At 33.0% G+C, this 27,673-nt stretch overlaps 1 protein-coding gene across 2 annotated transcripts in view; it reads right to left on the bottom strand.

Annotated features, from left to right (window-relative positions):
- Window positions 1-8,474: 8,474 nt before the first annotated feature.
- LOC128554790 (uncharacterized) overlaps window positions 8,475-27,673 on the bottom strand; it is a 33,483-nt gene continuing 14,284 nt past the window's right edge. Inside the window, exons 3-6 of one of the 2 annotated variants that reach the window (XM_053536100.1) lie at window positions 21,934-22,119; window positions 14,394-14,454; window positions 13,235-14,176; window positions 8,475-12,280 (exon numbers count right to left, since the gene is read on the bottom strand). In XM_053536100.1, coding sequence (XP_053392075.1) covers window positions 11,718-12,280; window positions 13,235-14,176; window positions 14,394-14,454; window positions 21,934-22,119 — 1,752 coding nt within the window. In that variant the 3' untranslated portion in view covers window positions 8,475-11,717. The remainder of the gene's footprint in view (window positions 12,281-13,234; window positions 14,177-14,393; window positions 14,455-21,933; window positions 22,120-27,673) is intronic. The other variant, XM_053536101.1, reaches the window with a different exon arrangement.

Raw genomic sequence — 27,673 nt, 5'->3', positions numbered from 1 at the left:
CTTTGTTACACGGCTGTGCCTTTAGATAAAATTGGTGATATTATTTTCAAATTAAAAGTTCCACAAATCAAAGGTTTTAGTATACATGTGCCATCTCTTGATATAAAACTTTCGGCTCTGTTCTATAATTCACACTTTCCTCAAATTCCGCTATTATTACTCTTTCAGTAACATCTGGTGTCGTTTGAGTATATACACTTTGAAATGTCTTGTTTCTCGCCTGTACTTCAAAAAGAATTTGAGCTTGTGTCTGGCGAATCGGTTCAGCGATTTTTCTTTCAATGCTCTCTACAATGACATCTGTCGATCTGTTCAGTTTCTCGTCCAATGTTTGCGTCTTAAACGATTACACAAAAATAATGTTTTTTACTTTCAGTAGAAGCACTACAAATGACAAAATTTTAATATATAACTACCAGATGCGCTGACCCTTAAAAGTTGTTAGATACTCTTACAAAACAGTACAGTTCCGTACTTCTCAAGCATAGAGATATTTTCTGTAACGGCGCTTTAAAATACATTACCACTTTATTTTATAGTATTTAGAAATATGTAAGAAGAAATAAATTGAAATGATCATTGTTATCAGCGTAATTATATTACCGATTAGTTTAAACTTTAAACTTTTAATTTTAACCTTTTTTTTTTGTCAGCCAAAAAGTCATCTAAAACAGTCACTACATTTATATCGAATTAATGTATCTATCAGTTTAGTCATACTACTATCGGTTTCTTAATTATGTTGTTCATTAATTTGATGGCTCCATCATTGTCAAGAATTACGTTTTACACCGTATTTTATGTACATATTGTTTGTATTTTATGTATATATTGTTGACTGTATTTTATGTATATATTGTTGTATAGGGTTTCGATTTGAGAGTTGCTTTCATGGAACATCCAGTATGAAATTTTACAGCTGTACAAGTCATGATTATTTCAAATTTACACCTGTAGATTTCATATAGCAACATTGATTTTTCAGCTGTAGATTTCAATTTACAGCTGTAAAACAGGTCGATATAAGCAAATGAGCTACAGCTGTAAAAATGAAAAAGTTACAGCTGTACAATGCCTTAAAGTAGAAGTATTATAGGTGTAGGGCAATATCTTAAGGGACGAAAGCAGAGGTTAAAACGTTTTAGGATGAATTGCAATTCTCTAGATAGGGTAGTAATATACATATGGCAAAATAAATAATCTGGTACAGTTTAGCAATTGCAAAATTCAAGAGAATGATACGAAGTAGAAACTATGCATCAGATCTTGTTTAGAAACTTTCTTTGTCATGAAAACATATGACAATATTGCTTTACATTTTATTCCAAAATTTTAGAAGATAAGCTGTCAAGTGTGAAGTCATATTTATATCCAAACGAAACATACTAAAGATTCCTGACAAATTTCAGGTTTCCCTCCAAAAAGGTTATAGCTGTAATTTTGAGACAATACTATTTTCGATCTGTAACTTTCAATTGAAAATTTTACAGCTGTATTTTTGAGACCATCATATTTTACACCTGTAAATTTCAACTGTATTTCTGGTCAATTTTCCACTTACAGGTCTTTTGCAGCTGTAATTTCAAAATACATGTCTTTTACAGACGTTTTACAGCTGTGTTTTCCTAATTTGTTCTTGTTTTGTGTGATCTTAAAGTGTATCTATGCATTCATTTACGTGTGAAATAAAGCACTTGGTTTTGAATTTCAGAAATACATGCATTATAGTAGGATTTTAATGCGCTTATGAACTATTCACTATTGAAAAGCAGCACTGAGCTGAAGCTCAAGACAAGATGAAATATACATGTAGTTTAAGTACTCTTTATTTGCAAAAAGCTGCCACGAACAATATCAAGTGGTAAAAACATGTTAACGTGGTGGATATAAACTGAACAAACATATAGGTTTAACTTTGTAACATTTAGAAATATCGTGATATATCCTAAATATCATTTATATCGCTAATGACTATTCTGTACCGAGACAATAATTTGTAAAAATACTTAATGGATTATGAATAGTATCACAATAATAGATCTTATTCAAAATAAAATAAGTATTCTAGATTATACAAAAGTGTTAAAATAATACTTAGAACTATTCAAAACTTCTAGGAGGATACGAAGTGCCTTCTTAAGGACACTGCGAGCTGCTGAAAACATTTTGTCATAAAAACGATAATAATATCGTTGAGAAGATCTTTTGGAAGCATGAACGCAAACAAGCAAATGAATAGCAGACTCGGCTTGATTGAGTCTGTTAGAGATAATGAAATGTGAACACCCCAGACGTCTACTAGCACCGGCTTAAGCGGAATTCTTTTGAAGGAAAATAAAATGGATTCCATAATCCCAAAGGGCCAGAAAATCTAACAACAATGAATCCAGGTACGGAGAAACTTTTAACAACCGTCACATGGCACTGAAAGACTGTTGTTGTAATAGTAAATATTTTGTTAAGATCATCCTTTGGAAGCATAGAACACAAGCAAGACAAATGGTAGCAGACTTTGTTGTATTGAGCCTGTTCATAGGAGATAGTGTAATGTGAAACTGCCTTAGTACTGGCTTAAACGGTGTTCTATTTCAACAAAATTGAATAAATTGTTAGAAGCTGCTGTTTAAATCAGTATCTGAAATAATGACGAAATGTCTGAAAAAATTAGACTGCACACTTTTCGAGGTAGAAGTGTTGCAAGAATCTCATTCTGCACGTCTTGTCTTGATTAACATGTGTCTTATGACTTTTTCACTTTAATGTAACCTACTTCAGCATATTTGCTCCTTTGTTGGTTAGCTGTTGTGAATAATATGTTGCTTTGTAAAACATTACTTAAAACTTGGAAAGCAAGTGGCCGAAGAAGATAATAGACTAATAAACAATCACTTTATAGTTTATGTATGACATTTGATTGCATTTGATTCTGGGGCAATTTTCCTCATTTCAATATAAATGCTCTTAAGATACCTAATAGATACATCTTCAATAAAACAACGAAGAACCATAAAAGGATAAGTGATTTTTAATAAGGTTGATTTAAAGCAGGTTTAACCAGTTAGCGGGGGAAAAAGAGCTGCATCCTTTTCTCTTATGTCTTTTGACTGTTATACTTCACGTTTTTTCGAAAAATATTACATGTATCAAGACTTATATGAAAGCATATTTGATGTATCAAGACTTATATAAAAACATTTCTTTTTTGTTTTTATGTATTTGTCCATAAAACGGTGAATGTGTGTCTCTTTAGCACTATAGAAAAGGGTAGAGTAATGCATTTATACTGTTTTTGGTGTATCATGGACATACTATTGACTTGTCGCATATAAACAAATCATAAATCATACGAAATAAACTGTTTAAGTTGAAACGGAAGAAGTTTAAAGCCAAATCAATCTAAGTTTCACAACGTCAACGAGATATTTTCTTAAAATGACACATTTCTACATGCGTTTTAGTTTTGGTTTGGCAGAATTAGCCTGTTAGGCTACGAATATCACCTGAATAGACACAAATCTTCATTTAAATGAAGCCAGCTCAGATGTAGTTCGATAAGTCATTAAAAACGGGTAAATTACCGCATTCAAAGACATTGTTTTTAAATACTGCATTTATATATTAACCCTAATCATGCTGGACACGATCGAGTCTGCCTTTGTGTGCAGTGTAGATCATGATCTACACTGTTCGCCATTCAGTCAGTATCTTTTTGGTAAGCACCCATTGATCTATAAAGTATGCGGTTAAAACGTTACTACACAGAGCAGGCTTTTCTGAATCTGTTGACGAGTTATTTTCAACACTGCATCTAGCCATAAGGTCAAAGCTATTTCAAGATATTAAGATATGTGATTTCTATTTACTACAAACTGATACAACTACGAAATACTCACATTTATATCTTCCGAGCAATTTTCATTTTCAATATTTAGATAGCTCAGAGTGGAAGCATTTGGGATTATAAATGACAATTATACGTTTATCAATTCACTCTTCCTTGAAGTGGTTCTTTATTTAACAAAAAAAGTAGCAAAATATACGTCTATCTAATTTATGATTCAGCGTAAACCTGCCCAGTGGTTTTGGAGAAGAAGATTTTTTTTTAGAAATTGTTGACACACGACATCGAGCTGTCACAAAAGTTCACTTTGAGCCTTTGACTCAGTTCAGCTTAAAATACATTTCTGTACTTCTGTTTTCCTTGCAAATGATTGCAACGTATTTGTACTTTAGGACTTAATAGGTGATACACCATGAATTGCCACCTCTCCATCCGTAAACCGATAGTCTATCAAATTGGGATCGTGTAACTTTGACAGTACAAGATATGTTTATATACAATTTGGTATCGAGTACTAACCAGTTCCTCTGGGTTCTGCAGATGTTATAACACAACAAAATATACGTTAGCTCTACAAGGATATCTTTTTCAGCATCTTTGTTTTTCTTCTTAAAATATTGGCGGAGTATTGATTACTTTTACCCACAGAGAACTTCATGTCAGCTGGCATTTTTAAGCTGAAGTAAAGAATGTTCTTATCAGTATGAATAAATAAAATGCCCTGAATATCGATGTATGAATTTACGAGTCTCCTTCCATTGTATAGGTGTGTGTTTTTTTGTTTTGTTTTTTGGTTGTTGTTTTTTTTTTCAAATGTTTAGATGCTTACAAACATGATTATGTCTTGGGAAGCACTGAACTCTTAGGCTAGATGAAATGAATTTTGTAAATAGTTTGAATACAGTCAAACCTGTGTTAAAGATCACCTCTAAACAGAGACCATCTGGCTCTAAAGACCACATTTTTGTTTCCCATTTTAACATTTACAATGTATCTCAACCTGTGAATAAAGACCACCTTCCAACAAAGACCACATTTTGGCTCTCCCAAGGGTGGTCTTTATAGACAGGTTTGACTGTACACGTATAAATGTACATCGGACTTATTTGAAGAGTCAGTGTGATATTTTAGGAACCATCACAGAAATACATAAAACTTCACATTTACGGTTTTTACGAATTTTCAGTTATAATGAACAATTTGAACAGTCCCAATTTTTGGCCGTCTTTGTTTTATTTAAAATTAATTGATTATAGTTGATATGGTGTTTACAATATACTTAATCACATTCTCCAGTGTAACAGCGGATCGGCTAACAATAAGTTACTAAATTTATATAGAATTGGTTTTGTAGATGACAAGGTTTAACGCGAAGGAGCATGAAATATTCAATATACTATAAATAGATCCTACTCACTGTATGGACCTATTTTTCATGTTGAGTTGAAAATATTCAATATGCTATAAATAGATCCTACGTACTCGTATGGATCCATACTAGATTAAGGAGTACGCGTTCAGAGCATTAGATGTTTTAAAGCTGTTTGGAGATCTATGGGTTTTTTTAAATTGTTCATGCTTTTTGAAGTACAATGAGTTAACGAGAAAGCAAATCTGTAAGGATATGGAATGTACGGTTTATGACTAGCTTACCATGTCAAAGATTTATACATGGCATTTATATTGGACTAGATGAGAGGCACGAGTAAATGACAATGATCAAACTGCATCACCACCGATACTTTAATCCTGCGTTACTCACAGTTTGGAGGACGCCTGGGTAAGTTATAAAATTCTTGTATCCAACAATGATGTTAGTTCTTTAAATACAACTTTGAAAACATTTCATAATATGACAATCTCATCTTGATTTTGATCGTTCTACCTAAATAGCAATCTTACCGCCCAAACATATAGATACTTACCCTAAGTTCTGTTTACACAAGGGAAACAAACTGTTTACAGAGTGAAACCGTTTAACAATCCTAATCCCGTCCATGTTAAATCAATGCAATGAAAAGTAAGCTATCTATCTTTAAAAGTGCTATGCAGGATAACACAATCATGCATCTAACAGTCCTGAAATTGCTTTCTTTGATTTTCTCATATTTCTAGATATTGTCCCATATTTTGACGCATATATATGGATAGTAGAGATTGTTCTGTTTCCAGCAGTAGCTTTCTCAACATAATTTACCTTGTGAAGTTCTAAGGGTTTTAACTTTTTCAACACGTCGTCTGTTTGTTCACAAATTTCACCATAAACAAAATGCCACATTTTCTCTAGGGCATTAACTGATTTAAACTTTACATAATTTTCTTTTCAGACTGCTAATCCTTGTAGTAATTATGCATTTTCTTTCATGGCTAGAGGTAAAATGTGCATGGTTTGCACGAGGTACTAGGTCAATAGTCACATAAACCTGCAATAAAGTCTTGTCGGAGTTGTCTCCATTTTTTTTCAGATAATTTACCCAGGATCAAATGTTTTACCCAGGATCAAATGTTTTCATCTTAAACAACTCTTTTTCAGAAAATGATATTTTAATTATTTTTTCAGACTAATTAGCTAAACATATATCTAAAATAGAGTGTGCCTACTTGAAGTTAGTACTTTTTGTTCCTAGCTACACAAATGCTGGAATATATGGAACCGAGTCGATGTCATTTCGGAAACAAATACTGGATTTATTTTCATTCATGGCAAGGCTAAAAGCTATTGTTCATTTCACTTGAGCGAATAAATGAAAAGAAAACTCTTTCTTGTTTCTATTGTCAATTTGAAAACGGCACAGCGGACGTAGATAAAGTTTCATTAAAAGTGTACCTGGAATTGGACAGGTGCAGAGAACATCTGAACTGAATGAGAAAATGGTTCCTTTATTTACCTGCTCGGCAACATACTGTTTTGTGGGTTATATAAGCAATGAAAGTTTTTGCTGGGCTGTACAGTAATACTCCAGAGAATCATCAAATTTAGTGCAAGAAGACTAACAGAATGGACCCTTTCACTATGTTATCGGATACAGCTACCATACTAAATAATACTATTCTTGTTTTTGTAACGGCGCATAGCGAGGCGGAAGCAAAAAAACAACTTAAGGAAGCTTCGGTTTCAATATGAATTTGATTTGTACTCCGCTCTCTTAATGACGAAATGAATGACTGTGTTTGAGGCAATCTAAGTGGAAATCATTTAAAGTAGTTCCAAATGGAGTACAGTGAAAAATTCATTTGATATTTTTCATTGTGAAATTATCAAATACATTTTTCATTAAGATCTCAGTCAATCATCAGAAAGAATGTTGTATATCAAATACACTGGCGCCAGATCAGAAAGAAAATGCATCTGTACATGTTATACCCTACCCCTAGGTATTCTTTAAGAACCATGGTCATGAACGGGAAAATATACTAACCCGTTTCAATCGTAAATTTCTCAACTTTAACGCGCAGTTCGGTGAATGGGTACCTAGCATATTGAACAAGCGATAATTTATCTTCCATCGCGCACCAGTCACCTTGTCTCAATATTCCATATTGCTGAGATTATCAACATATTTTATGCTTTCGTCAACGTTACAGAAAGAATTTGCTTGACCTTCCCTAATAAACATCCGGTCTAGAGGTCACGGCAGTGTGCACATGTTTGACGAGATGTAAACAAACAGAAACAGAATTTTAAAAAAAATACAATTTTACACTAAAACTGGAAATGATGAATGCAATTAATCTTGTATATGATCTTTAATTTGAATTCGTACATTGGTCTGCATCTGTTCTGTTTATTTTATTCGTTTTGTACATTTTTGCCGCATTTTCACATTTTAGCAAATACGTGTAGTAAAATGACGATTGACATACATTTTCACAAAAGCCAATCAGAACGGTTTTGTAATCTGGAACGGAACTTCACCAGGGAAGGTCAAGCAAGTTTTTTGTGTAACGTTGAAATAACTATAAACTACGCGTTGTTTTTCTAAGATAAGAAGTATTGAAGAAATGTGACCGGGACACAATGGAAGATAAATCACCACCTGTTTGATATCCATAGTACACATTTACCGAATTGCGTGTTTTAAGTATGAAATGCGCGATTGATACGGGTTAGTAAATTTTCCCCTTCGTGACCATGGTTTTTATAGAATACCTAGGGGTAAGGTACAACATGTACAGAGGCATTTTCTTTCTGTTCTGGTGCCAATGATCAAATACAAAGAGTTTTAAACTAATGTAGTTCATATTTTTTCTACCTGACCAGTTGTTGGGAAAAGGACCTGTTTAGTTTTTCTTTCACTTTTGACCACTGTTTTAATGTTGGTTTTTGACAAAAATCACTTCAATTTGTTATTTGAACAATTATGTGCGCGAATATTACCATCTCAATGCGAATAATGCAATTAAAAAAAAAACTGTTCTGTTCTGTTTAAACAACTCGTGATTGCAGTGATTTTATGTACCGTAAGGGGAAATAATCGCTGCGGGGTGTTTCATATACTGTGTTTGGCAATATCCAGGATATAAACATATTATTGTTCAGACCCATTCAAAATATCGTATTAATTTTTTAATAATATGTTAAATGGTTAAGAGTTCGTTGATATTGATATTAGGAAACAATTGAAATTCAGTTCAAATATCTATTTTATTTCGTCTCATCATACTGATTATATACACCACAACATAGAAAGAGTCTAACACAATAAAATCAAATACAAGTACATAACATGCCATGCATAACAACATTACAAAAGGGCCATGATGGCCCTAGTTCACTCACCTGAGTTTTAGAGCTTAAACAGTCTAGCGAGTGCTCAACTTATTCTTTAGAATAAAATGAACAATAAAACTCACAAAAACTGGCAAAAACGCACTGAAGAAATGCTTGTGTGTTTTATTAATATAAGCTGCCAGATTCACAACACCGTTTTACTTCATATAAAATATCATTGCGCATCACTCACTTAGTTTGAGCAGCGATTTTCTTAAAGAGATCGAGGGATCAAAACACTTTGTCATATATATACATATGTAACTAAGGGTATACTAGACCCAAAATTCATATTTAAAAACTTTTAACAATTTCTACATATAGTAGTATGTAAAGAAAGAAAAATGGACAAATGTACGTGTATTAACAGTACTATGCATTAGCCTAAGACTACTTAATACATGTATAGCTAAACGCACTTTATACTACCACAAAAAACTGGAAGTTTATATTGAAATTTAATCATGAATGTAATTCTATACAAACCCTTCATTTATATACTAATAGTAAGCAAACTTCAATCCATTTGATGAAGACTTTCAACATTTGAAGTAAATATCTTAAGTGGAAGATAAGATGAGCATTGAAAAGATTCAACATACTAGAAAAGCTTATTTATGACTTTACGTGGAAAACACTCCAGTTCTACTTATACTAAGCGCAAGCGATCACAGAGGCTTAGATATCCCGGATACACACTTAACAAATATTCTAACGTAACACTTTTTTGATTTTTTGCCAATTTAATACATGTTCCTTGAAGTTCATTTTAGAAATTTGGTTAATATGTTGTGAATGTCATACCGAAATTTAAACAAAATTAAATTAGGCCATCTTATAACTTTGTCTAATGTATGACCACACCCCATTTTGAAAAATTCATAAAAATATAAACTTTTTGAGCAATTTGTTTAAATAATGACCTTTGTGTCTCGCTTAATTAAAACTACTCGCATTCACTTTCGGGTTTTCATACAAACATAGTCTGGTTTAAATGGCATTTCTAACGCAATAACAAAAGCTAAAATAAAGAAATAAAACTTGTCAAACACACGCATATGTTAATCTTATTTATTCTTTCAAAAGGTCATTGGTATGTGAAATACATCTTTCGAAATATGACATGAACAGGCTTAAATTGTACAAGTTAATGTTGGAATAATTATCCTGTATTTCATTTTCAAAAGTGCAATTTGAAAAAAAAATTTTACATCACTGTAATTTACTATAAAATGGGAGCAAGTTACTTAAATCACTTATTTGTATTTTGTGAGTTTGTTTAATTTGTATTAATGTATCAAAATAAATAAAATAATATGATCGCATCATTCGGCTTTTTCTGTATTTTGACATCATATTACCAATATCATTTTCTTAATCAATGTGAAATTTCAAATGTGTGCAGTACTTATAAGATATTGGATTTGTTAAGTGTACGTTTTATCTACAAAAATGTCAATGTCAAAACAAAAGAAATAACCATTTATTCAAATGCCTAAAAGTGGAACTGTATTGATAAATCTATCATAAATTTATTTTGACATATCATAAAATCTTTTCGAGACATTAATTTATTATTTTGATATATCTCCAAGTCATTGTATAGTTTGATAAATATTTCCTATCATCAAAGACGTTTAAAGATGTCACAAAAAGATAAAGATTTAGAGGTATATATCATTCCATATCTTAGTAATCCCTTTCATTTAATGGTATTACGAATTCAATCTACTAATTTCTTTAATTCGAATTAAATATAATATGGTGTCCAAAATTGTCACAAAATACGAATTTATAATATCATAAAATACTTAGTTATATGAAGTTTAGATCTGTTTATTTCGTGATATTATGAGTACAATTCCATCACGTCCTTTATTCCATTATATCATATCTATAAATGTCTTTTGATACCATCATATGAATTTCAAATAATAAAAACTTAAAAATACTTTCGGATCGATTTCTATAAGTATTGCGGATTATTGATATCAAAAAACGAACTACAGCTATCACTGAAGGTGATGAATATACCTCCGCACGCACTGACAAGTACATTGCAGTTTGGCGCACTTAATATTGCATAATTATATGGACTGTATGTATATAGACTGTATGTATATAGTATAGTAACAAAAAGCAAAGTCCCATAACTCTGCAGAATATTTATCTGAAAATACGTAACATGCACCATACCAACGAGGGTTTGTACTGATCACTTGTGTGACGTTTCACTTAATTGTGTGCAAGGGTTAAAAGATTAGGCATGTACAAGATTGCATATGTAGTCTTCGTTGGGAGTATACACGTGTACATTTATTAAGTGCAACGTCATTTCAGAAATGCTTCTAATGAAAAACAATATCGACAAACGATCATTTAAATTTATCATTATATATTAATCTCTGATTATGTATATAAGTAATTATACTAGATATTTAATTGTACATCTGGATATATATGCTACAAAATAAGAAAAAAACATGACCGGTAATTATTTTTAAAATTGAATCTTAATTGCCAATTAGTATTGAAGAGCTTCAAATTTTCAAAAAGATAATTATAATAATAATAATGAGATCCTTTGACAAACGGTCTGCTAAAACATCCAGGCAGACAGGCTTTGACAAAACAATGATTCAAAAAATAAAAACTGCTGGAAAGAACATAAACAATTGTTTAACTAATTTACATGCATAGTCTAAATTTTGCAAAGTACATGGTGAAGATAATGAAAAAAAATTATCCGAGTAGTGTAGATATTTTTACTAGCTGACCTCTAACCAATTGTCTCCACCCTAGAGGGCATTTACTTTATAAACCCAACCATCATCTCAAGTTTGAAGGTTTTGGGTCAAGTAATTCTCAAGGTATTGAGCGGAAACCATTTTCAATTTTAAACCCTTTTGACCATCACTTTGACTTATTATTGACCGACAGCAAAATTGAGATAATCTACTTCATAAGCAAAATTTTGCTACCAAGCCTGAATTTTATGGGTCAAGCGGTTCTCAAGTTAGACTCAATCGATCCGAGTTTTGAGTCTTCCGAAAGGTTTGGTTATCTTAACACCGCCATGCTGGTTTTGCATTTAATCATTAGTCATTAGTCTTTCGATTCGGCAATTTTTGTTATCATCCCTTCCATGTTTTCTATGCGCTCGTCCATTTTATCTAGTTTTCCTAAACGCATGTCTATACTAGTAAATCTTTTTTCCATATTTTCAATCCTGTACCAAACAAAACTTTTAAATTCAGACACTCCAAGTTCGTCCTGTATTGTTGATATGGGTGTGACGATGCTATTGCCTCTCCGAATACTAGTAGATCCGCCTTCACTTGCTACATTTAAGTTCCCTATAACCATACCAATGCAAGCAAGTTCCTCATCTGCGTTTCTAATAAATACTAAGGCACCAGAATCTCCACCGTCGGAGAAAAGATCTTTGTCAGGAGGAGGTTGGATTTCGATCTGGTCAAAGAGCGTGTAAGTAAATTCAACATCATTTACACAGTATTTTTCATTAAAATCAATCTTCTTCACAGCAGCGCCGTTGAACTGTACAAATCCATCTGTTTTGCTGGTTGTTTGTCCAAATTTTACTACACTTTGTCCATATTGGTAAGGTTTAATTTCTCTTTCAATGCGCCCAGTCTCGTAAAGCATACCTAAAACAGACAGAATTGCAATACTAAAAGGACTTTAAATCTGAAATGCTGATATTGTCCTTCGAAGGTACATGTTAAAAGAAAAGTTTTAATGGTTTCCCAACAGCATATAATAATATCTACTTAACAGCGAGGATATGTGAAGTCACTTAAAAGGTCTGCTATCTAAAAATATGCGGGCAAACAATCGGTGTATTCACTGTATAATAGCATAAGTAAACCATAGATTTTGCATTTATTTCGTTATTTTTGTTCAAGTTTTTTGACTGCACATCGCAAACAAATGGCTTTTCTTCACTTTTATTTTTTATAATTAAAACTGGACCAAGAAACTCTTCATCTATACTGAACAAACCTTCCAACGCAAAACCCTTTGCCAAATTCTTTAAAAATGTAGATATTGCGTTTTTGAAATTTTGTATCCATGTTAGTAATAACATACCGATTTTTCATCAATATATGAATAGATAGATTTCTATTATTCTATTCGTTTTGTGACACTTTCCAGTTTAAAAAAAAGATTAAGAAAAATATACTCACTCGGACAAATATTAATACCAAATCGAAAGCGTTAATGAAAACAAAAATGTATTCAAAATATATATATAAGTATAACAAAAAAATCAAATTGTTCTTCTTAGTTACCATCAGATATCAACGTTATATATTGTAATGTGTTTTATAGATTTAACTCTTCTGAATTTTGTAAAATGCAAGACTTGATTTTTGAAAGTCTGTATGAAATTATGTTAGTATCGAGGCGGATTCTCCGTCCCAAAAACGCCAGTAACGTCAAATGGCGTTTCTGTTGTAGTAATAATCTACACCGATAAGTATACTTGATGCTCTTCTGAAGCATTACTGTTTCCTAATTAATTGCATGCATGCATTTCTAACGACGTGTGTAGTTAAATTTACTTGTATCAACATTTTTATTTAATATAACAGTTTTACCTGCTTCTTCGGGGAATTTTCCAGAGTCTGGGGGCCTATTTTGTATCTGGAAAACAGCCAGATCAACTCCAGGTTTGCTGTCGCCGCCTGTCTTGTAGAATGTTTCCCTTAAAGCACCTACATAGTTTTCATGTTGAACGACTGCTGGTTGGTAAACTTTGTGGTTGCTATCTTCCCACTTTCTGCTTCCTTTTTTCCTGGAATCGTGAAGTTCATGTTTACTCAAAACAACGTGAGCACATGTAACTCCGCATAAACCATACAGTGGGTGATCTATAAACCCACCCAGTGTTCCAGAGCTCTTCGAGTTAACAGAAGATGTGATCTGGCATCCCATTAGTAGCTTGTCATACCTATCCGAACTACTGTTCTGAAAACTGCCCTCCCTTACATCGACTGGAATGTTTTCTATCGTTTGTGGAAGTTTGCCTTCAGATAAGGGTATTTTGTTTTTTGTATGAACGTATATCACGATACATGGCTGGGGGATAATCATATGATTCTTTGTATCATAACCCTTTGATCGTATTCCACTCCCGGAAATTACGGACACATATTTGTAACGCTTCATCAGATCCGGAGCGTTCCTATTTATAACGTCTCTCATATGCTTTCTCTCTTCAGGCGTGAGACTGTATTTATCTTTTGTGATCTTCTTATTACGCTGAATAGCCATACTTTCTCCAGAACAGTCATTTACTTTTCGCATAACAACATCATATTTGATGTTCCTTGGACAGCGGATTTTCTTTTCTGTTAACACTAAAAATTGTACCTTTGTATCATCTTTAATGTCATAGACTGGATATACACATAAAATAGATTTTGACTTTGTCTTGATGAAAGCACAGATTTTCTCACATTCAGCAAGTACTTTCTCTTCAATCTCTTCACTGCTTTTGTGCCATAACACATTCAGTTCCTCTTTGCTGAGAAGTCGTACTGAAAGAAAATCTTATATATTTCATCCACTAAAAATAGACCCGGTTCTTGTTTTATGTACAAACACTGGTTTTAAGAATGTATGATTTAAGGACATACACAATATTTCATTTCAAAAGATACAGTTGATCACTATTATGGAACGTAACACTTCTGATAATAAACTGAATAAATGGAGGAACTGTAGCTTTCGAAATAATGAAAATCAACAACAAACTTGAATCATCATAACCAGAAAGCAGTTTTGGTTCATCTTCCATCCGTGTCGAGTATTCGCTCTACAATGTATAATAGATATCGTTTATTTATGATAAATATATGTTATACCAGTATTATAATACCAGTTCTTTATTTTATTTATTTTGATAAACACGTCCTATGACGATTTACATACATAGCATATATACAACAAATAAATAAATAGATAAGGGCATTTACTAATTTACCGACTCAGATAAGAGATCTTTTTCTGAAGCCAAAAGTTCATCTGATCAGCGTAATATTTTCATAATAATGTCGATCCAATCTATTTCAGTAAAATGGTTCTATGCCAAATATCAGTGAATTTATAGATTAAACTTCATTACCTGTAATATTCAACACAAATACAAATTATATACGAATCGAATCACTACTACCAAACAGACTTGTGAATATGCATTAAGAATAAAACCAAGGTTAGAACTAAAAAACGTAAAAGATATTATAAAATCAAATGTTGGAAAAGGACCTCGGACATTTTCAGATTGCCTATCCAATTAAGTAAAAACTGACCTAGAGCTTTACTTCTAAAATAACATGATAAAGATAGTTAAACACCATTTCTTGATATATTCAGTTTGTGAACAAAAAGAATTTGTAGACAATTCCCATTCTCATTTCTATTGAAATATGAACATTAATCATTTTTCCGTTTTTAAACGTCTTTCCCCCTAGTGACGCAACAAAATATTTCACATGCCTTTAAAAATAATTATTATATACGTATGCAGCAAAAATGGTAGTTGGGCACAGGGGGAAAGTGTTAAAAATTGAAATAAGCCACATACAGTGTGTCAGCAATTGAATTCTACACAAAATATTTTGACATTTATTGCATGTGTTTCTTAAATATCTACAGCTTTATCCGTTTTGTAAATATTTCAAGCATAGGAAACATTGTAATAAATAAATAGTGGGTGTAGAAGGTCTAGCTTGAAAGCAGACTGATCCGGTTAAGTATATCTTATGAACTTTTCAATCAGGTCCGTCGATTGAGTGTCATCAGGATTGAGACAACTACGTCTGTCTTAAGTGAACCAATCAAGTGGCTTAGACATATACACCTAGATGTATGTGTCTTCAACCTAAACCTGACAAAGAGATATAGACGAACTTCTATGGGAATAGTGCTACTGTGGTGCAAATGCCTTTTTACCCTTTGTAGGACACAATTATGGCGCACCTAGAATGCATTTTAAGAACAACCTTTGCTTAAATTCAAATTTTGTGTATGCGAATGTTTGGAACGTAAATTTTATTGGCTGACGGAATATGTGCATGAAAAAGGCCGAATGTAGTACAAATTTATTTTCACTTGGATAGATGCACTAATTGTGTGCTTCAAGATCCTCTAAGCGCTAATTTACCTTAAAACATATGGCTTTCTTTAAATTAGATATAGATGCAAGATTTACCTATAGATAGTGTCAGATCTTATGGAAATAGTAAAACAATAACCAGTTTATGTAAACCTTGGAGTCTTAAACCACAATGAAAAGTTCGAAAAGTCGCAAAATGACCTTCAATGTATTGTGTCTGTGTAACGTTAAACCCAACAAACAAAGCAGGCTCAAACCGTGCGAACACGTATGCTAGGCAGAATTGCCATTCATTTCAAAGAGATAATGACGCGAAAAAAAGACAAGCAATTTTAACTGATTCATCATCCTCTGGAGATGTAATTATGAGTGTAAATGAATATTTCCATAAAAAAACCTATTTAGTAAAAGACATATCTATAATATATATCAACAGTTGTTAAATATGGTCGGTTCATTTAGGACCACACAAATAATATCGAGTGCTCGACATGATCTTTCGATCGCGTCAGCTCAAGAGAGTAACGGATTGATTGAAATGTACAAACATTATCCATGAAAAATTATGGAAAGCCATTGCTGTCTTCTGATGTTGATATAGCACTTTATGCTGTACATATATCAGTATATGAAGTGCCTCTACTTGTATGCGTAGTGCTGATACATGTATATGATATGCTTAACACTGTATATGGGGTGCTTTCATCAGTATGTGCAGTGCTTTTAACTTTATATGCGGTCCTTTCTTTGTATATGCAATGCTTTCATCTGAGTGTTCGGTATATGTAATTGTGTATGCGATCGTTTTAACTGTTTATATGGTGCTTTCAACTTTGTATGCGTCGCCTTTATCTGTAAATGCTTTGCATTTAACTATATACACTGCTATATGCGGATTTAACTGTATACGGGATGCTCTTATTTGTATAATTATACGGTGATTTTCACTTTATATGTTTTGCTTTTGACTTTATATGCGATGCTTTAAACTACATATGCTGTGCTTTTAACTTTATTTTATATGCTTTCTACTGTATACGTGGTACTTGCAACTGTACTTTGATTAGTTTTGCATTTTCATGCGGTGGTTTCAGCTGCACATGCGCTGATTTCAGCTTTATATGTGATGCTTTCTAATGTGTATGCGGTGCTTTTAACGGTATATGCGGTTGTTTCACCTTTCGTTGGTCGTCTTTTCATTATGTGTAGTGGTTCGATTTTCATATTTGTTACTTTCAACTTTAGTTGCGGTGATTTCAAGTGTATATGCGGTGCAAATTTCATTATGGTTAAACAACACTATGAGATCCAGTTTATTACGAAAAATAACGAGCATCGCCGAAAACATCTGACATAGGATTTCATACAATGGTACTTTTTATCTATAAACACGTGTCAACAATGTCTTTATGTTGGTAGAAATGCAAAGAAAACAATAGGAATTTAAACAACATATGGCTTATATTCGCACTCAGGGTTATTTTCGTTAGCGATTTTGACGCACACATCATAAATATTTGCTGTTCATTTCGTTATTATTGGTACAAAAGCAATTATTTTTTGTACATAAGTTTGTGTAAACAAGTTCTTTAAAGTGACAGAGAAAAATGTTTTAAAAATATAAAAAATAAAATAAATAGCTTATTTTTGTATATAAAAAGTTATTTTCGTTGGCGATTTTGACGCACACATCATAAATATTTGCTGTTCATTTCGTTATTATTGGTACAAAAGCAATTATTTTTCGTATATAAGTTTGTGTAAACATGTTCTTTAAAGTAACAGAAAATACAGTTTAAAAAAATGCAAAAAGAATATATAGCTTATTTTTGCATATATAAAGTTATTTTCGTTAAACCGATTTTGATGCGTGTTAATTAAAATCACTCATTATTTCCTAATTGCTGGACTAAAATCATTCATTTTTACTTTACAATTGACTACACATCGTATCTGTATAATGATATAAAATAAATTTAAATTAGATATATAAACAACAAAAATATGGCTTATGGCCCTATATCGCTCACCAGAGTTGATCTGGCCTACTGACCCAGTTTTCGATCCCACATGACCCAGTTTCAAACTTGACCTAGGGGTTATCAAGACAAATATTCTGTCAAAGTTTCATAAATATAGGGTCACAACTGTGACCTCTAGAGTGTTAACATGTTTTTCCTTTGATTTGAATGGGTGACCTAGGTTTTGACCCTACATGACCCAGATTCGAACTTGACCTAGAGGTCATCAAGGCAAATATCATCAAGGCCTCTAGAGTGTTAAATGATTTTCCTTTGATCTAGCCTACTGACCTAGTTTTTAAACCCACATAACCCAGTTTCAAACTTGACCTAGAAATTATCAAAACAAATATTCTGACCAAGTTTCATAGAGATTGCATCACAACAGTTAAACTGTATGACCTAGTTTTCGGTCCTACATGACCCAGATTAAAACTTGACCTAGAGATTACCAAGACAAACATTCTGCCTAGTTCCCGTGAGGTTCAAATTTAAATTGTGGTCTGGCCTAGTGACCTAGTTTTTGACTCCACATGACCCAGTTTCGAAATAGAGCTAAAGATCAGCAGGACAAACATTCTGACTAAGTTTCATAAAGGTTGAGTTACAACTGTGGCCTACACAGTGTTCAGAAGCTTTTCATTTGATTTGACCGGAAGACCTAGTTTTGGCCCAAAATAACTTAGATTCAAACCTGACCTAGAAATTATCAAGGCAAACATTCTGACAAAGTTTCATGAAGATTAAGTCACAACTATGGCCTCTAGCGTGTTTACAAGCTTTTCCTTTGGTCTGGCCTACTGACCTAGATTTTTAACCCACATGACTTAGTTTCAGACCTGATCTAGAGATCATCAAGACAAATATTCTGACGAAGTTTCATAACTGTCACCTCTAGAGTGTTCACAAGGCAAATGTTGACGGACGCAGGACAATGACCAGTCACAATAACTCACCCTGAGCACTTCGTGCTCTGGTGAGCTAAAAAACTTATTTTCGCGAAAATAACCTGTTTCCACACTTTATGCCTGCCTTGAACCAATGTAGGAGAGGTCGAATAATATCCTGTTTCGGATGTTGATGGCAATATTCGTTACCTTTCGTAATATTTCGATCTCATAATGTAGTTTGCACATAATGTTATTTGCACCGCATATGAATTTGAAAGCACCGGATATAAATATAATTGTACAGCATATACAATTAAACGAACCGTTAATACAGTTGAAAGAACCACATATACAATCCAATGCGCCAAATATAATGTTAAACTCACCGCATATATTTTAAAAGAAATGCACATACAGTTGTAGGTACCTCATACACAGATGAAAGTTGAAAACACCGCACATAAAGTAATTCCGATACAAAGTTATAAGTACAGCATATATTATTAAAAGCACCACATTTACGCGCTTTATATACAGTCCGTAGCTAGCAGATTTTGCTTTTTCAACGTTACCACCGGCACAAATATTTGCCTTGAGTGGAAAATTCCGATGATATCTTCACATTGAACGGCTGTTGACGAGAGCGAAAAATCGCAATGATTTTATAAAACACCGCAATAAAAGTATCAATAAATACCCGCGGCGAGTCACGAGGAATAATCTCAGCGGGTCGCGGTGAATTGCGATGGATCGCGGTGAACCACCGACAATCACCGCGAAATCCAGGTGGATTCTGCGCATTAAATGCATACAAACTCTCCACTGCTATTACATGTATATCTGCGTCTATTAGTATTTCTGTTACACTGTACAAATAATATGTTTAAAGAACAAATTAATGAAATTAATGTTGATATCATTCCATCATTTTAATCATTTATCTATAGTATTTATAAAATTACAATTCCTATTTAACATTTCAGGTAAATTTCAAACTATACACGTAGCGCTTTTCGTCGCAATTTTGCAATTTTTGAGGTAAATTTCAATTAATTTCTGTAGAGGATAAATGTTTATATTCATTCGCACAATCAAACAGAAATATAAAGTTACATAGAGCATTTCACTTACACTGTCTCATGTCATTGTGGAGTATCGAGGTTGGAGAAACAAAACTTGACCCGTTTCACACTTGGTAGAAGTGTCACTTTTCATATTGTATATTGCCATCAATATCTTATATATAGTCAAATATGATACACGTACTTGACACTTGACACTTTTCTATTTTTTTGTAATGTCACAGATGCATACTGTACAGGTATATTAAGGTATATTAAGTATTTAGTTTTTACACTGTAGTGTGTGTATATCCTTGATGATGTGATTGTTATACATGCGTATTTTCATATTCGCTATACTACAGGTGACTGAAAATGGGCAAAATAACTCATGAAATCAAATTAGAAATTGTTGATTTATATAAGAATGGCGCTAAAGCAACTGGAATTGTCCCTTTTTAGGTACTAGAGGACATATTGTGTCACGACAACAAGTAAGTTATTGGGTACACCAATATCAGTACGGATATTTTCAACCAAATGAGACTAAACCTAAAGTGAAACAGTTCAAAGTCGTTTCGAACCGTGATGTTGAGATAGTAAAAAAGGTCGCTGCACATCAATTCAAGTCAGCTTCATATGGAACTTAAAGATGATGGAGCACAATTTTCACTTACTACGACGCAAAGACTTATTCGCGCAGCAGGATTTACGAGTGAAAACCCTAAGTACTCACATATGGTGAAAGATGATAATATGGGCCCGCGTGTTAAATTTTGTAAACAACTTATACAGAATAATGAAACGATGAACGATATAATATCTACTGACGACAGTACAATACAACTCCACAATAATAAAACCATATCGTACAGGCAGGTTGACAGCAGATGCAAACATTTTCCCAAGCCAAAACATCCCCTAAAGGTTCATGTATGGGCCGGTATAAGTAGGCGAGGTGCGACCAATATTCTTTTATTTGAAGAATTTTTGGAAAGTGAATTTTTCTCCGAGTCTATTTTGGAAGGCACCTTGTTGGATTTTATTAGAATTTGTACCCAGACGGTCATCGACTGCAACAAGATAACGATCCAAAACACAGATCAAATCTATCCAATGATTTTATGAAGATTCATGGTATCAACTGAAAGGAAAACTGTACAAACTAACACTGACAAACAGCGACAGTTTCAGAGAAATGAAAGAACTGCATTTCATTAAAATCTTGAAACCGGAACTTATTAGCGTTTGACTGTGATAGAAATAGCATTTCTTCTTAGTCGGCACGCTCGGCGGATAGTTAAAACTGAATTGTGGATTATATTACACTACCTGTATTTTCGATTTATATATGCTTACTCAGTTACTTTAAAATTGAGATACTAATGATCAAAATTGTTAAAAAAAAATAATGTTATGAATTGCGTGCAATTTTAATGCAACCGTTGCTTTGCTTTTTTAATTTTTAGCTCATTTTTTACTAAAATACAGTTGTATCTTTAAATTCATTATCTCTCTTTAACTTTTGATAATACTTTTATATTTGCTTTTATATCACTTTTGTCATAAATAACTAGTGGGTTATTTGAGGAGTTCTTTCTTTTTACAGTATCCAAAATTGATTTTAAAAATATTATCACATGTAATTCAATTATTTAAAATTTTAATCCTTAACTTATATATCAAGCAAAAGTGTGTTTAAACAACTTTTATTATGTCCCTTTTTAAATGGTACGTTCGGGGTATTCTTGAGATGCATTTTACATTATTTTCGTGAAGTTTACAGCAACGTCTTTTTACGAGGTTTCCCGTATATTTTATTATGACGTTACGTCATTGCATTATTTCAAAATGTAACTGCCTGAAGATATGTACAGTTGCAAGCAACTGCAGTGGAAAACTAAAATATTTGAAAAAAGAACTGAAAAGTCTACTACTGTTTTTCCTGGAAATTGAACTTTGAATGACTGTTGAACTTTGTAACAAGTATATTGACCACATCTATAAAGTTGTGCCAATATGTGTGGATATGAATGGAAAGGCAACAGGCGATCTACCTAACAAGGTTTTTCAAGGACGATCAGAAGGACGTATATAAACGTTTACGTATTTCAATGAACTACTGAAAACGGAACCAGTCAAAGCCAGACTCGAAAAATACAATGTGCTAAGTTCTTAAATTTTGACGAGTAACATCGTTACTACCTTAGCTTGTTCAGTTCTGATGCGTTTCCGTGGCTGCGTTGATTGTGATTCAGTTGTCAGGATAGGACTATCTGTGTCTTGGGAACGGAATCGCATCTCTTTCTCTGTACCAGAAGCTAGTATAATTGCTTCGTTAACGTCAGACTTTCCAACCCATTGCCCGTTGCATGCCATTCCGACTTTCATCTGCAATGAGTGTCGTGAAAACAAAATCAATTTTATCTTTCGTTGAGAAAATAAATGTGTACTTTTGACTACGACTAAAAGAGTGAAACATTTGCAGTATTCATTATGAAGTTTATAAAACTTTACAAAAGGTTTCTAGATTTTTTGCAATAGTTTATTTATTGTATCTATTTCAGTAACAGACAATATATCATGCATTTTGAAATAGAATATTATATAAAATATTTGCTACTACAAAAGCCTTGCTTAAATATTTTCATACATCTCTCAGAATATTTATTTCTTCATTTCTGTCCAGTACATTTTAATTTTATGACCCTTATAGTATAAAGCGCTGGTATATAGTTTGTGCTACCGATCAGTCTTTAATTCAACACTCAAGTCAGATTTTGTATAAGAAACTATATCACTGATATCAAATGTAATAAAACACTTATTGAATGACCATCGGTCTTTCGGACCTAGGGCAATAGTTTTTATACTGACCCTAGGGTAATAGTTTTTACTTCCGACCTACAAAATATTCATAAAGTAATTACCTGAATACGTAATAAATACACCGAACGGTCGTGAAACATTAAGGTAAAATGCGACTAAATTGAAGCTATATGGTTCCTTTTTGATATTTTATTTTCTATGAAATATAGCATATTTCTCAATTAATGCGTATTTCATATTTCTGATATTTCTGTATCTTTTTTCTCTGCAAGCCTACTGACATATATTTTTGATGAACCATGATTTCACGTCTGTCAGACTGTTTTCGTTAATTGTTTTTTTACGAGAAAATAACACGAAATTAAAAGGCTATAACATCTTTTCATTCATTCCTTAGTTTAAAAAGTCACAAAAATACAGCTATATTTTATTATATTGATTGTACATGTATGAAAAGTAATTGCATGAATACATAATAAATACTCCAAATGGTATATTTTGTGATTAATAAAATATGGGTGCACATAAAATGAATAATATATGACATTGCATTTTCGATATTTTTGAAATTTCACTACGTGTAACGTTGTATGTTATTTAACGATTTATTTAGTACACTTTTTCACTACTATATTACAGCAATCTGTAAGGTAATAGTAATTTGTAAGCTCAGAAGTTGATAATATCTGAAAAGATTAAATTCTATATTAAGTATACATGTAATGATGTATTGACTACAGCAATGAAATTTCAGGAAGGATTTCATTAAAATATGCATTTATTGTCTTGTAATGTCATGCAAAACTCACGAAAAATCATAAGATATAGGACAACGAAGTGAAATCTTACGTCGTCGTTAGTTCTAATAACTCCTTTACTCCTGATCTGTTTGTTTTCGTCGCACAAGTATTTTACAAGAAAATGCGAAATTTGATTCGTCCGTTGTCGAAGTGCCATTATAAGTTACCTTTTAATTCCAGCATAAATTAAAAGCTTTTAACACAATATCACAACTCTGTGTAACAATGTAACTTTTACGTGTACTTAATGCTTGACTAGTAACATTTTTTATTGGTTAACGAACTGACCAGTGGAAATCTTAAAACATGGCATGAAACACTCAAATCAGTATTCAGATATAATTAAATAGAACAAATCGGCATCATTGAACTTAGGACAATTATCGACCACAATATGTTGATGAAAGAAAACAAATTGTCAACGCGTGGTGTATTTTTCGCACCTCAGCCATCAACATAAATTACTTCAACATCAATAGTGTTAAATTAAATATTGTTGCAATATTACACAAAACCAAAAGCATCTGGTTTAAGTGAATTAACTAATTATAGTATATATATTATACGAGTTCAGTGAAATTTCATAACGCTAGAGTTTTAAAAACAATGTAAATCTTATCGTACATTTATGAAATTTTATAATTTAATGGAAATAATACTTGAAATAGAATAGTTAGAAGAAACAAATGCTTGAAAAGTATAAATACTATTTACTTTCATTCGATTTTAATGAATTAACAAAATATTCAGTATATTATATATAAATATTATACGAGTTCACTGACATAATGATATTAAATTTCATAACGCTGATGTTTTAAAAACAATGTCAATCTTTTCGTGCATTTATGAAATTATATAAATTTAATGGAAATAGTACTTGCAATAGAATAGTAAGAAGAAATAAATGATTGGAAGATATAAAACTGTTTACTTTATTCATTTTTTATCACAGCGTAGTGTTTAAATTTTATATTAACTATACTTAAAAAACATACAGAACAACCGTTGTGAGGCCGCTGCATTTACCTGCAAATCGCGGCGATTCATCGCAATTTGACGCGAACCACATGCACTTCATAGCGATGCGCCGCGACCCGTCATCACGGGACACCGCAATCGATTTTATTGCATTTGGTCGCGGCGGAAGCTGTAAAAGGTGTTGCGGAGATGTATGAAAAAAGCGCATCCCCGCGGCGCAGCAAATTGTCCGCACTAGGGTCCAATCGCGGGGAAGCGTGGACTTTAGAAAAATCCGTGAGCCAGGGACTGTACATGATGTATAAACACTGTATATATGGGTAGAATCTTTTCATATATGTACAGCATAAAGTGTTATATCAACATCAGAAGACAGCTAGGGCGTTCCAAAAAAATGTTTAAAATCTTTGACATCTAAATATGACATTAGCCTTGAAGCTAGGGGACTATTGTCTTGTTGGCGGCACATGCTCAAGTTATATGCGTGTTCGTACTTGCGAGGGTACGTATACGTATAAGATGTCCTTTTCATTTCCACCGTATCCAATCGTTACCTTGAAGAACCAGATTAGTAACGCACGATCTTGGATCAAATGGAGCGGTTTTGGTGATTTTAGGTAAGAAAATTGTATTTTTCTGTTATTTAGAAATTATTGTCAGAAACAGTATATAGCGCAAGATGTGCTCCGAATATTATGGAAAACTCGTTGCTACTAGTATTCGTTTTCTAGCAAATCTAAGCTTTTTTCTCAATTACTTTGGAAAGCAATGCGAAAAGAGCAGGTAAACAATGCCGCAACTCAGAAAAAGCATTATTTCAGTACGTTCTTCTGCAAAAACACTAAATTACCACTTCCACGATGTTACTGACACATTCCTGTAACATGTTTTATCATAATTTCTTGGAAGACCAATGTAAGGTGATTCATGAACGTGCTGGTCAGTAACGCAGGAAATACAGGATCAGCTACTGCAAAATGAAGTAACATAGGAGCTTCGGAGTTTTCTTCTTTGTTCGTGTTCATCAATTTCCAAGAGAAACATACTTTATTCACTTAATTTATCTATCAAAACTGTGATAAGTAGTGGCAACCCAAAGAACCACATGATGAAAAAGATGTTCAATGCTCCTGTCTGGTAAGAGTAACGTCACCATATCTTGCCACTAAATTGAAGTACTAGTATATGAAAATTGAATAGTTTAACAAACAGGACGACTCCAACGTATCTAAGAACTTGAAATTAGTACTGATCCTTAAGGTGTAAAACTATACTGGTTGTAATAAAAACGCGTTCAACACTGTGGACATACCAGTGGGTTCCCTGTTCCACGAACGTTTACATCGATTCGCCAGCACAGTAGAATTATTTTTTACATCTGTTACACTGGAGTTTTTTTCTTGTTGTCCTTTCGTATGTCTCTTCAGGATTTTGTAGAGCATGTTTGATAGCATATATAACACATGACGCCATAATAATGAAAGAATAATGCAACGGATCACCTTCTTTTTTTTTGTTTACATTTAGAACTCCTATAGTTCAGGAAATTATAGAGCTACCATGGAAGTATCATTAACTATTTTTTCAACTCATCTCAAAAAAGAGGCGGAGCTAGTGTTTACAGGCCGTGATTTTGAGAGAATAACTCGCAAAGCATGGTATGATAACCTATAGTTTTAGACAAAATAAATTATTTCTGCTAAAGAATTGCTAATCCCGCCGTAATTCTTCAGTTTAATCATTGTCGATAAAGTTTGTAGCGATGTCGTCAAGGACCCAAAAGCTTTTGCCTTACTTTTAGCCTGAAAAAAGGTAATATTTACATACTAGTCTAAAGGAGGTAAAATCACAAAGGTGAAGAACATCTAAGAATAGTCACGTAACGGCGGACCAGTTCTTACTTGATAAATCCTTAAAGGTATACATGTGTGTTCATTGCGAATGCTTTTGACATTTTGGTAGAAACGCATTAATAGATGTGTTAATGTGACAAATAAAATTATTCCATTGTTGAATGAAAAGTAGTTTCAAGACACAGCATCTTCATTTTGATCCCAGGAAAAATCGCTTGAAAATAGCTTTCTCGCCATCGTTCTTATAATTTGAAATGGGGCAAGCTATCTTACATACTTTATTACTTTTCATAGAAAATATAGACAACAGGATTTGGCACATGCATGCCTTTTTGTGGCTAAAACATCTCTACCACAGTGCGACTGAATTTCTACCCTTAAACAATAGTAATACATGGGGGTTCATCTGAAGAATGATTAACTATATAAAAGACAATAAATTGCTGTGTAAACTAGAACGTTATCAGGAGACAATTCTTATCGATGTTTCTGATAAATAAATTAAGTGAACAAAGGTACGTTTCCCTTGGAAATTGATGAAAACGAACACGGAAGAAGCTCCTGTGTTACAGCATTTTGCAGCCGCTGATCCTTTGGCTCCTGCGTTACTGATAAATTAGACTAAGTCATGAATCGCCTTATATCGGCCTTCCAAGAAATTTAATTGATCATTTGTAGCGCCAACGTGTTGCATGAATGAATCAGTGACATCCCGGAATTGGTAATATTGTATGTTTATCAGAGAACGTACTGGAAATAACGCTTTTTCTGAGTCATGGCATTGTCGCCTTTTCTATCTACTATTTTGGCATGGTTTTCCGAAGTAATTGAGAAAAGTGCTTAGGTTTGCTGGAAAACAAATAGCAACGAGTATTCCATAATGTACAGAACACATCTTGCGCTGTATGCTATTTCTAATAATAATTTCTTAATAAAATACAATTTTCTTACCAAAACCGCTCCATTTGATCCGAGATCGTGCGTTACTGATCCGTTTTTTCAAAGTAACGATTGGATACGGTGAATTCAGTAAGCGTGTGAGGTATCACAATTCAAACATTTTAGTTATTTATAAGATATAGCTTTACACGCTCAATTGTATGTGTACAAGTTTTTAACGTGATGATTTACACGTTTGTAATCGAAACGTCTCTAATGTTCGTTTTGTAAAGGTTAACTGATCGGCCGGTTGCGAATAGGGCTGGCTAACTGACCAACTGGCACAGCGCGAACCCGCGATCTTGTCCATCTAGTTGACGACATATGGACGTATTTATATCGGATGTTGAATATATGTCTTAGCTAGCTATTACTAAAACATTATGTTACTGTAAAATAACTGTGCATCCTTTCTTTATTTTAAAACTGAGTTGTTTGAGCATAAATGAAACAGAGCACCCAGTAATAGATTAATGGTAAACATTATGATGAATACAATCCCTGCACTTTGTTCCATTTTACATACTTTGAGCAATTATTGGC

The sequence above is a fragment of the Mercenaria mercenaria genome, unplaced genomic scaffold (assembly GCF_021730395.1).
Source record: "Mercenaria mercenaria strain notata unplaced genomic scaffold, MADL_Memer_1 contig_747, whole genome shotgun sequence".
In the NCBI taxonomy this organism is placed as follows: Eukaryota; Metazoa; Mollusca; class Bivalvia; order Venerida; family Veneridae; genus Mercenaria; species Mercenaria mercenaria.
The sequence above is the reverse complement of the archived record's forward strand: the minus strand, read 5'-3'. Positions and strand labels throughout refer to the sequence as shown.